The 12,231-nt window shown below is 47.0% G+C and overlaps 2 protein-coding genes across 9 annotated transcripts in view; one reads left to right on the top strand and one right to left on the bottom strand.

Annotated features, from left to right (window-relative positions):
* Nucleotides 1-9,568, bottom strand: part of RAB19 (RAB19, member RAS oncogene family) — a 42,548-nt gene extending 32,980 nt beyond the window's left edge. The window contains exons 1-3 of one of the 3 annotated variants that reach the window (XM_031665107.1): nt 9,455-9,568; nt 3,951-4,376; nt 322-545 (exon numbers count right to left, since the gene is read on the bottom strand). In XM_031665107.1, the coding sequence (XP_031520967.1) occupies nt 322-522 (201 nt within the window). In that variant the 5' untranslated portion in view covers nt 523-545; nt 3,951-4,376; nt 9,455-9,568. Of the gene's footprint in view, nt 1-321; nt 546-3,950; nt 4,756-9,454 lie in introns of those variants that run through there. The other 2 variants (XM_031665108.1, XM_031665106.1) reach the window with 2 other exon arrangements.
* Nucleotides 9,569-9,602: 34 nt separating this feature from the next.
* SLC37A3 (solute carrier family 37 member 3) overlaps nt 9,603-12,231 on the top strand; it is a 69,006-nt gene continuing 66,377 nt past the window's right edge. For all 6 annotated transcript variants that reach the window (XM_031665100.1, XM_031665099.1, XM_031665101.1 and 3 more), the window contains exon 1: nt 9,603-9,735. The gene's annotated coding sequence lies outside the window, so the exon portion shown is untranslated. The remainder of the gene's footprint in view (nt 9,736-12,231) is intronic.

Raw genomic sequence — 12,231 nt, forward strand, 5'->3', positions numbered from 1 at the left:
ATAATCCCAGCACTTTGGAAGGCCAAGGTGGGCAGATCACGAGGTCAGGAGATCCAGACCATCCTGGCTAACACGGTGAAACCCTGTCTCTACTAAAAAAAAAAAAAAAAAAAAAAAAAAAATTAGCCAGGCGTGGTGGTGGGCACCTGTACTCCCAGCTACTTGGGAGGCTGAGACAGGAGAATGGCGTGAACCTGGGAGGTGGAGCTTGCAGTGAGCCGAGATCGCACCACTGCACTCCAGCCTGGGCAACGAAGCAAGATTCCGTCTCAAAAAAAAAAAAAAAAAGGTGGAATCAGTCCCGTTCCAGTGCCCTCTGACCTTCACTTTCTTGCCATCAATATCAAGGGAGCGCACGGTAAAGTCCACTCCAATCGTGTTCTGCTGTGTCTCCGTGTAGACTCCAGACTTGAAATGCTGCACCACACACGTCTTCCCCACATTGGAATCCCCAATGAGGATAATCTTGAACAGATAGTCAAAGTTCTCATCTGCTGCCCTGGCTGAGCCGGAGAAGTGCATGGTTCTTGCCACCTAGAACAGAGCTTAGTAGAAAGGATGGAATTCAGCACCAGGAACTGGGGATCCAGTACAAGACAAGACGGAGGGAGGTCATTACCTTCACAGCACTACATCCTTCTGAGAGGATGATGCTAATGATGCTAGTTAGGCACAGAGGAGTTGCCCCCATAAGCAAACATCTACCCTACATGTGTTGATCTTACTTTAGGGGTGCTCTTGGAATAAAGAGTTTCTACTGCCATTCTCTGGTGGGTCCAGTGGACGGTCAACACCATCAGATAAAAGCAGTGATATATCCTAGGCCTAGAGATGAGGTGCCACATGCTCCATCAGAGTGCCTGGAAAGCAGGAGGATGGCCGAGGAAATGCCTACAGCAGTGACTCACCTGCCATTGGACATCCCACCAGTGTCAATTTTACCTGGGGAGAAAGACTCCCAACTGCTATAAGGCTGACCATCCAGGCCAGGCACGGTGGCTCATGCCTGTAATCCCAGCGCTTTGGGAGGCTGAGGTGGATGGATCACCTGAGGTTGGGAGTTCGAGACAAGCCTGACCAACATGGAGAAACCCCGTCTTTACTAAAAATATTAAACCGCCTGGGTGTGGTGGCTCATGCCTGTAATTCTAGCTACTTGGGAGGCTGAGGCAGGAAAATCCCTTGAACCCAGGAGGCGGAGGTTGCAGTGAGCTGAGATCACGCCATTGCACTCCAGCCTGGGCAACAAGAGTGAAACTCCATCTCAAAAAAAAAACCAAAAACAAAAATGCTGACCATCCAGGCAGCCAGCAACAAGGACTGATGAGCGGTGATTGGTAAGTCAGCTTGGAGAAGAGTGACATGGCCTTTTTGTCTTGTTTGGAGCCTAATTTTTTCAACCAGGAAATTAGGATTTTGAGAATATTCAAAATTAAAATCATGGCTATAATGTTATGGCATATTTTACCAAAGGCTGGTTATGGCATGTTTTACCAAAGGTTTTTTTTTTTCTTTTTCCTTTTTTTTGAGACAGAGTCTTGCTCTGTCGCCCAGGCTGGAGTGCAATGGCATGATCTCAGCTCACTGTGACCTCTGCCTTCCAGTTCAAATGATTCTCCTGCCTCAGCCTCCCGAGTAGCTGGGACTATAGACCTGCACCACCACACCCAGCTGATTTTTGTATTTTTAGTAGAGACAGGGTTTCACCATGTTGGTCAGGCTGGTCTCGAATGCCTGACCTCAAGCGATTTACCCACCTCAGCCTCCCAAAGTGCCGGTATTACAGGCCTGAGCCACCACGCACTGCCGGAAAATTAAGGTTTCTAATGACAGTGTTTCACAAACTAACTGATTATCAGAATTATCTGCGAGTATCATTGAAAAATATATATTTCCTTCTTTTTTTTTTTTTGAGACAGAGTTTCATTCTTCTTGCCCAGACTGGAGTGCAATGGTGTGATCTTGGCTCACTGCAACCTCGGCCTCCCTGATTCAAGCGATTATCTTGCCTCAGCCTCCCAAGTAGCTGGGATTACAGGCGCCTGCCACCGGGCCCAGCTAATTTTTGTATTTTTAGTCAATACGGGGTTTCACGATGTTGAGCAGGCTGGTTATGAACTCCAGTCATCTGACCTCAGGCGATCTGCCCACCTCGGCCTCCCAAAGTGTTGAGATTACAGGCATGAGCCACAGTGTCTGGCTGGAAAATAAAGGTTTCTAATGACAGTGTTTCACAAACTAACTGATGGTCAGAATTATCTGGGAATATCATTGAAAAAATATATTTTTGGAGTTCATCCCAGACTTGCTAAACTAATTTTACCTTGTTCTTTTAAAAATTATTTCTTAGTATTCTTTTTTTTTTTTTTTTTTGAGACAGAGTCTTGCTCTGTCACTCAGGTTGGAGTGCAGTGGTATGATCTCAAAACTGCACCGGGCCAGGTTTTGTGTTTTGTGTTTTTAACTTTAAAATACGTTTACTGTGCCAGGCGCAGTCGCTCATGCCTGTAATCCCAGCACTTTGGGAGGCTGAGGCAGAAGGATCACTTGATACCAGGAGGTTGAAAGTAGTCTGGTCAACATAATGAGACTCCCCACCGCCCCCCCAACCCCCAGCCCATCTTTATTAAAATCATAAGAAATAGGCCAGGTGCAGTGGCTCACACCTGTAATCCCAGCAATTTGGGAGGCTAAGGCAGGTGGATCACTTGAGGTCAGGAGTTCAAGATCAGCCTGGCCAACATGGTGAAACCCCATCTCTACTAAAAATACAAAAAATTAGCCGGGTGTGGTGGCATGCACCTGTAATCCCAGCTACAGGGGAGGCTAAGGCAGGAGAATGGCTTGAACCCAGAGGGCAGAGGTTGCAGTGAGCCAAGATCGCACCATTGCAGTCCAGCCTGGGCAACAAGAGCGAAACTCCATTTCAAAACACAAACAAACAAACAAACAAAAACACAAAACCAAAAACCTCTCTCTCTCCCCTCCCCTCCCCTCCTCTCTCTCATGCTGTCTCTTCCCCAGGTGATTCTGATGAGGAGCCAGGCTTGGAAAACACCAATTGACCAAGTCACCTACCTGAAACTTTACTCCCATCATCAGCATCCCTGGCTTAAATGTCCACCTATGCTTCAATATCTCTGATCACATGGAACTGACTACCTCCTGAAAAATTTCCATTTTACACTGGGCAGTTCTCACTTCTGTGGGATTGACACCTCCCTCCATGAGGTTTCCATCTGTCTAGCTCAGTGCTATCCTTACTCTGCCAAGACCCATCACATTCCTTTTCCACATGACAGCCCATCAGATATTTGAAGCAGCAAGAATATCCCCCCGAGGAGAATATCTCCATCTTCTTTAACTGTTCTTCATGAGAGTGTGTTCGGACTCCTCATCCAATAGCTCTAAAAGTAACTGAAACCTGATCCCACTTAATGATCACATCTGATGGGCTGCAAATTGCCCCTGCCTTGTGACATCCTTCTTCACTCTTCTCTGTTTTACCCTGGTTTTCTCTAAAGTCATAGACAAGGACAGTCTGTCTCATCACACAAGGTAAAATGCACTCAAGTGTCCAATCTGCATGCAAAAACCCAGGGCTTTAAGGCGATGAAGAAGGATCCCATACCTCTCTTGGACCTCTCTGAAATCAATGTGGGTAGATGATCCAGCAGACAACAGACACAAGCAAACCACTTTTTTCCTGTCTGACTTTTCAACTAAAGACAGCCATTCCACTTCCGGTGTCTTGGTCTTATCACTGTAACTTGAGCTGAGACTTTACTTCCATGTCTCCCCTCACCCTCCGGAGTCCTCAGGGTTTCCACAAAAGCCCCCTTTCATTTAGCTTACAAGCCTTGCCGGGAGACACAGGCAGCGTCCACCCCGATGATGTCCTCCCGCCGGCATCCCGCAACCTTCGCCTTCCTGGTTCACCTGTCACTTACCTGTCCGGCTCTCTCACCTCTGCTGGTCAGCACGTAATGTTTTCTCTTTCTTCTGGTTTTCCTTTTCAGCCCTCAGTGCCCCCTTCTTCCTCCTGCCTCGCTGCTTGGTGGGAAGTGTAGTTCTGGCCCCAGGTGTCAGGTTTGGCGTCCTGAGAAAGTGAAAGGAAAGTACAATCCCTCCCACCTGCCCTGAGCCCAGGGCTGCCGCAGGGTACAAAGCACCAGGTGAAAGTGGCCAGCACAGGGCAGAGCGCAGAGCTGGCTTTCTCACCAGCCTTTGCCAGCCTAGCAGAGAGCCCTCTCGGGAAGGAATAGCCAGCGAATTCAACCAGCGCTGGCCCATACGATGCTGCCCCTGCTCCTTTCTTCTACTTACCTTCTCTTGTGTGTTCTTGCGTCCTTTGCTCTCAATTTGTCCTGGTGTCCCTTGTTAGGAAAAAATTTCAGAATGTATCTCATGTAGTAACAGTGACTGTTTTGTAAAATGTTTGGGTCAGTTGTACATGTGCATATTGTACTGGGTGATGTAAAAAAAAATTTTTTTTGAGACAAGGTCTCACTCTGTCACCCAGGCTGAAGTGCAGTGGCACCATCATGGCTCACTGCAGCCTCACCCTCCTGGGCTCAATAATCCTCCTGCCTCAGCCTCCCGAATATCTGGGACTACAGCTGGCCTGGAGGTTGTTAGCTGAGAGAACATCAACTAAAGGAGGATATAGATCTTAAGTAATTTATTTTATTATATATATGCATATTTTTTAGAGACAGGGTCTTGCTCTGTGGCCCAGGCTGGAGTGCAGAGGTGTGATCATGGTTCACTGCAGCCACAACATCCCAGGCTCAAGGAAGCCTCCCACTTCAGCCTCCCAAGTAGCTGGGACTACAGTCATACACCACCATGCCCGCTTATTATTTATTTTGTTTTTAGAGATGGGGTCACCCTATGTTGCCCATGGTGGTTTGAAACTCCTGGTTTGACCAGGCGTGGTGGCTCATGCCTGTAATCACAGCACTTTGGGAGGCTGAGGTGGGCAGATCACCTGAGGTCAGGAGTTCGAGACCAGCCTGGCCAACATGGCAAAACCCCATCTCTACTAAAAATACAAAAATTAGCCGGGTGTGGTGGTGTGCCTATAATCCCAGTTACTCTGGCAAGAGAATCACTTGAGCCTGGGAGGTGGAGGTTGCAGTGAGCCAAGGTCGCGCTACTGCACTCCAGCCTGGGTGACAGAGTGAGACTCCGTCTCAAAAAAAAAAAAAAAAAAAAAAAGAAAAAAAGAAAAGAAACTCCTGGGCTCAAGTGATCCTCCTGCCTTGGCTTCCCAAAGTGCTGGGATTACAAGGCATGAACCACCGTGCCTGGCCAGATTGTAAGTAATTTAAGTCTTTGTTTTATGGATCTGAATATCTCTTTGTGAGGAGTCAGAGAAAGGAGATGATGCAAAGAGAAGGAAACAAACAAAAATTAAAACTAAAAGAACTTTGAAGGTATATGGGAAGAAAGAGCTGAAAAAAAAGTCTGCCTCACTCTCTCAAAAATTCTACGATAGAGCAAAGGTTACCGTGCAGAAACCCTCCAGTTTATCAGTCCCAGACGCTGGCGGTAGAAGCATAAAGCTGAGGTGAATTTTCCTTACTATTTTTTTCCACAGAGTCTAGAACAGTTAACTGTCTCTCATTGTCTATCACAGGGACCAGATTTTCTCCACTACATAGGATGTGATATGTAGGCAGTTAAATGGCCTTAAAGACACAATAAGTAAAATTGAAACAGAGACATCTTGTTTGATAAAATGTTGACATTGGTGTCCTGTTTCCAAACTGTGGGCTGAGACCTATAAATGAGTCATGAAATCAATCTTTGTGGGTTGCAACCAGCTTTTTCACAAGCAGGGATTAGGAAATAATTTCAGAATGTATCTTGTGTAGTAACAGTGACTAATGTTTTGCAAAATGTTTGGGTCAGTTGTACACGTGCATATTGTATTGGGTGATGTAAAAAAAATGTTTTTCTTTGAGACAGGGTCTCGCTCTGTCACCCAGGCTGAAGTGCAGTGGCACCATCATGGCTCACTGCAGCCTCAACCTCCTGGGCTCAAGCAATCTTCCTGCCTCAGCCTCCTGTGTTTCTGGGACTATAGGTGTGCACCATCATGCCCAGCTATTTTTTTTTCATTTTTTTCAGAGCCAGGGCCTCACTTTGTTACCCAGACTGGTCTTGAACTCCTGGGATCAAGCAATCCTCCCACATCAGCCTCTCAAAGTGCTGGATAACAGGTGTAGGCCACCGTGCCCGGCCTGAAATGTCTTTTTTACTGTAGGCTGGGGTCCACAACATTTGGGAAGCACTGAAATACAGGGCAATTTATTCACTGTCCAAGAATATTACTTCTATGATGTCTTCAGATAACCTTGAAAATATTTATCTTACCCAAAATTCCAGTTACATATCCATTTTCAGGATACTCTCTTCTGGGTGAGATAAACTCAACACTGGCAAGCAGAGCAAGAGAACAAGAGACTCTGCCAAATATTGCTGCAGGGTGAGAACCACCAGCACAATGTGGAAATCCAGTGTAGGTCAAGATTCGCCCCAAATGTGTGATCGGGAAATAAAACCTGTTAGGTGTCAATGTCATGAAGTTAAGTGTCCAAATGTTGTCTTTTTCCGGTAATGGTTACTTTTTTTTCTTTTTTTTTTTTTTTTCCGAGATATGGTTTAGCTTTTGTTACCTAGGCTAGAGTGCAATGGTGCGATCTTGGCTCACTGCAACCTCCACCTCCCGGGTTCAAGCGATTCTCCTGCCTCAGCCTCCCGAGTAGTTGGGATTACAGGCACCCACCACCACACCCAGCTAATTTTTGTATTTTTAGTAAAGGTGGGGTTTCACTATGTTAGCCAGGCTGGTCTCGAACTCCTGACCTCAGGTGATCTGCCCGCCTCGGCCTCCCAAAGTGCTGGGATTATAGGGGTGAGCCACTGCACCCCGGGTGGTTACTGTTTTTTTTAAAAAAAAGTCACCTGACTCAGACCCACTGAGCACTTGGAGAACATCTACAGGTAGAAAACAAATTTTACAAATATTTAAATATCCTGATGGTTTTGGAAGTCAAGGAGAGAGAGATGCTGCCTCTGTCTACCACCCGACCCTCTCCACCAAGGTCACTATAAATACAAAGAGCATAGCTTGGGCTACAGGAAAGAAGGCATTCATATGTATAAATATGTGTGTATATATACACATTTTTTTTTCTTTTTTAAGAGATTGGGTCTCCCTCTGTCATCCAGGCTGCAGTGCAGTGGCACAATCAGAGCTCACTGTAGCCTCCAAAGGCAGGGCTGAAGTGATCCTCCTGCCTCAACCTCCCTAGCAGCTGGGACTTCAGCTACACACCACCACGTGGCTAAGAAGGCATTCTAGCCCTGAGTGGTGGTGACACAGGTCATATACTTGATAGTATACACACACACACATATATGTATATACCCATATATAAATATAACACAAAAAAGTATGTATTTCACTCTATGTATATATATTTACCATTTTAACCATTTTTAAGTGTACAATTCAATGGCATTAAATACATTGTTGTGCAACCAACATCACCATCCCTCTCCAGGACTTTTTTGTCATCCCAAACAGAAACTCCATAGCCATTAAACAACAATTTCTCATTTCCCCTTCCCTCCAGCCATGGGCAACCACTATGCTACTTTCCGACTCTATGAAGTTGACGATTCTGGCTACTTCATATACGTGTAATTGTACTGTACTGGTCCTTTTATGTCTCACTTATTTCACTTAGCATAACGTTTTTTAAGATTCATCTATGTTGTAGCATGTGTCAGAATTTGCTTCCTTTTTTAGGCTGAAAAATAAACGACTCACAATATATTTTTAAAAATAAAAGTAACATATTTGGCTCATTTATTTTTACTCACCCTGACATCATATTTCTCCTTGGATGTCTAGAGACAAAACTAGCACTGTATAAGGGCAAATAAAAATGAAAAATAACAGGCTTAATTCCTCTGCTGAAAATAGAGACTGCTCAGCCTTCTCTCTTTTCTTTCAAAATTTCTTTCTCTGTCCTTTTCAAATGTATACAAATCTTTATAACGGCAAAATGAGCCTCTTGCCAGTATCACAACTCAGAAATGTGTCCTCAAGGACTTGGGGGTCATCTTTTTGAAATGCAGTGGAGTTAGTGCCTGTATCTCCCAGTTCCTACAGGAGGGTAGGAGACTACACTTAGTGGGCATGGGCGCCTTGCTCAACTTATAAAACTACCTCCTGCTATAAACATATGCGAAATTTGGCCTGGCGCGGTGGCTCACGCCTGTAATCCCAGCACTTTGGGAGGCTGAGGCGGGCAGATCAGGAGGTAAGCAGATCGAGACCATCCTGGCTAACACGGTGAAACCCCGTCTCTACTAAAAATACGAAAAAATTAGCCGGGCGAGGTGGCGGGCGCCTGTAGTCCCAGCTACTCGGGAGGCTGAGGCAGGATAATGGTGTGAACCTGGGAGGCGGAGCTTGCAGTGAGCCGAGATCGCGCCACTGCCCTCCAGCCTGGGCAACAGAGCGAGACTCCGTCTCAAAAACAAAACAAAACAAAAAAGATATGCGAAGTTTAAAAAACGAACAACAACAACAAAAAGTTATGTGAAGTTTGTTTTGCTTCTGGATAAAGCCAACATGAGTGGTCTCCCCAATTACTACTATTAAGTTAGGAGGAACTATGTTTGACAAAAGGTGTTGTCAAGTTCTGTTATTTGAAGACTAGTGATCGTTTATCTTATGTAATGGTTGTTGTGGAGATTTTCTGGGTTAAGAGAAGTTTTTTTTTTCTTTAAAATTCGGGTAAGTGTCTGTATTTTTTCCCTTTATTTAAGAAACGGCTGCGGTGCTGGTGGTGGTGGTGGGGGGCTCTCACTATCTTGCCCAGGCTGGTCTCAAACTCTTGTCCTCAAATGATGCTCCTACTTCGGCCTCCCAAAGTGTTAGGATTACTGGTGTGAGCCACTTGTGCCGGAATTTATTTTATTTTTTATTTTTTTATTTTTATTTTTGGAGGCAGGGTCTCCTTCTGTTGCCCAGGCTGGAGTGCAGTGGAGCGATCACAGCTGCCAGCCTCAAACTTTTGGGCTCAAGCGATCCTTGCACCTCGGTCGCCCCAGTAGCAGGGACCACAGGCACATGCCACTACCCCTGGGTAATTTTTAAATTCTTTGTAGAGATGAGGTCTGGCTATGTTGCTCAGGCTGGTCTTGAACTACTGGGTTCAAGTGATCCTCCCTTCTCGACCTCCTAAAGTGTTGGATTACAGGCGCGAGCCCACTGTGCCCGGCCTGCATTTAATTAGACACCTAAAATTTAGGCTGGTCAGTGGCACACTTAGCAGCATGTTACTTTTTATAAAAACAAAGACCGAATACCGCTTTTTTTGGGGGGGGGGAAGTATGCACCAGTTCTCCCCATATCGTTTCTTCTCTCTACCTCTGGTGTTTGCAGCTAACATTCCTGGCCGGGTCTGCAGCAACCGAGTTCTCTGGGCTCTCAACCTCCGCCCTCCTCGCCCTTCTCCGCGCCGGCAGGTGAGGCCGCGCCGAGGGACTACAACTCCCAGCGTGCCCCGGGACGGGAGGGTCACGTGGGCGTCCGGAAACCCTGGCCGCGGCGCCAGGGGTGAGCTGGCGGCGGGGGCGGCCGGCAGCGGAGCCAAGCTGAATCCGCGAGCGGAGCCGGGGCTGGAGAGCGGCAACCACTGCGGATCTCGGGTGGGCGAGCCGTGATGCGTGGGGCCGAAGACCTGCTAGGGGCGGGTGCTGGGGCGGGGGCTGGGGCGGGTCCAATCCGAGGGGCTTCCCCGGTCGGGAGGGCGGTGGGGAGATGTAGGTGGCGGCCCCCCTTGGGCGGGGCGACTAGGCAGGGTCGGCCGCTCGCCCCCTCCATCTCCTCCCTGGGCCCGGGCCTGGCGTCCCGGCGGTCACGGGGAGGCTGTGATGGGGAGGATGGGGAGGAGAAGGACCCCCGGGGGACCCTGCGGCCCGGCCTGGATCCACGCGGCGGCGGCTTTTGTGCTCCTCGCCCGCCTGTCCTCCAGCCGTGGGTTGGGAGATTCTGACTTGATCAGAAAAGAGCTTGTCGTTCGGACCAGGAGAGAGGGGATGCTTTTCAGGTAGGTAGGGAAGGAAGCTCTTTGGGAAGGAGGTATAGAGATCAAAGAAGAAGCGTGGTCTCAGTGGAGTGACTGGTTTTGTTTTCTGGTAGCATGAACTCGATCAAGGAATTTGGTCAAATTATTCGTCATTCCCTCCTTACTCTTCTTCGCAGGATGTGTTCTGTTTATTCTCAGTTTTGACAGGAGATAATGGGAATGTGTCCCCGGAGTTTTTAGTGTTTTCTTGAAATGTAAGATGGTAGGCTATCTCGTGGTAACTGTTACTGAAAAGTTTATAGGGAGGAGTGGTTCCTGGGGTGAGCAAAATCATTCAGTTGTTACCTTTTTGTCCACCGCTTTATTTCTACCTTTACACAAATTTATACATACATACATATATATGTAATAGTTGTTGAAGGGAATGTCTTCAGTGCTTTGGTGCTTGATTTCTTTTCCGTTGGTTTGATGTTTCTTGGATACTAGGCTCTATACTAAAAACTCCATATAAATTATCTCGTTTAATCAATACATGAGGAAATTGAGCTTCAGGTCGAGCGTGGTGTCTCATGCCTGCAATCCCAGCACTTTGGGAGGCCGAGGCCTGTGGATCCTTTGAGGTCAGCAGTTCAAGACCAGCCTGGCCAACATGATGAAACTCCGTCTCTACTAAAACAAAACAAAACAAAACAAAAAACAAAAATTAGCGGGTCGTGGTGGCGCTCATCTGTAATCCCAGCTACTCGGGAGGCTGAGGCAGGAGAATCACTTGAACCCGGGAGGCGGAGGTTGCAGTGAACCGAGATCATGCCGCTGCACTCCAGCCTGGGCGACAGAGCCAGACTCTGTCTTTTTATTCTTCTTCTTCTTCTTTTTTTTTTTTTTTTTTTGAGACAGAGTTTTTGCTCTTGTTGCCCAGGCTGGAGTGCAGGGGCACCATCTCGGCTCACTGCAACCTCCGCCTCCCGGGTTCAAGTGATTCTCCTGCCTCAGCCTCCCGAGTAGCTGGGACTACCGGCGCCCGCCACCACGCCCCGCTGAGTTTTCTATTTTTAGTAGAGACGGGGTTTCACCATGGTGGTCGTGATGGTCTGCCTGTCTCAGCCTCCCAAAACGCTGGAAGTATAGGCGTGAGCCACCGCGCCTGGCCTCAGACTCTGTCTTAAAAAAAAAAAGAAGGAAAAGAAAAAAAGAAATTGAGATTCAGAGAAGCTGCTTAAGTGGAAGGTCTTAGATTCCATACCTGGCTTGTCTCTTGAATGACACCATTCTTCTATTAGTCTTTGATTTCCAGTCTCTGCCTAAGAAGGTGACCCGGAAACAATAACTTTATAAAAGTTAAGTCAACAGTGTCTTGCTGCTTTCTGGCTGTCAGGATCAACTGCCTTGTTCATTGTTTAAGGTTCTGATTTGTCTCTGTTCATCAGTGCTAATGTCATGTCACTACAGTGACCATTAACTAGATTATAAATCCTTTGTGTAGAAGAGGAAAAGATTTTTATCTTGAAAACTAGTTGTCTTTGAAACATGTCCAAAAACAGGGAGGAAGAATGTGGTTTTGGAAACCCTGGAATAAGATGAGAGATATTTACAGATAAATGCCAGGTATTTTTTTTTTTTTTTTTTTTTTTGAGACGGAGTCTCGCTCTGTCGCCCAGGCTGGAGTGCAGTGGCCGGATCTCAGCTCACTGCAAGCTCCACCTCCCGGGTTTGCGCCATTCTCCTGCCTCAGCCTCCTGAGTAGCTGGGACTACAGGCGCCCGCCACTTCGCCCGGCTAAGTTTTTGTATTTTTTAGTAGAGACAGGGTTTCACCGTGTCAGCCAGGATGGTCTCGATCTCCTGACCTCGTGATCCGCCCGTCTCGGCCTCCCAAAGTGCTGGGATTACAGGCTTGAGCCACCGCGCCCGGCCAATGCCAGGTATTTTATGTCTGTGGTAATGAGACAATTTAAGAAGAGAGAAAAATTACAGGAAGACTTGAGTTATGAATAAAAAGGATTATGCGGTACAAGTAAATGGCTTCATATAAGATAATGTGGGATAAAAAAGATACTTGTGGCTTGCTGCAGTGGCTCACGCCCATAATCCTAGGGGTTTGGGAGGCTGAGGCAGGA

This window comes from Papio anubis, chromosome 4, assembly GCF_008728515.1.
Source record: "Papio anubis isolate 15944 chromosome 4, Panubis1.0, whole genome shotgun sequence".
Classification (NCBI taxonomy): Eukaryota; Metazoa; Chordata; class Mammalia; order Primates; family Cercopithecidae; genus Papio; species Papio anubis.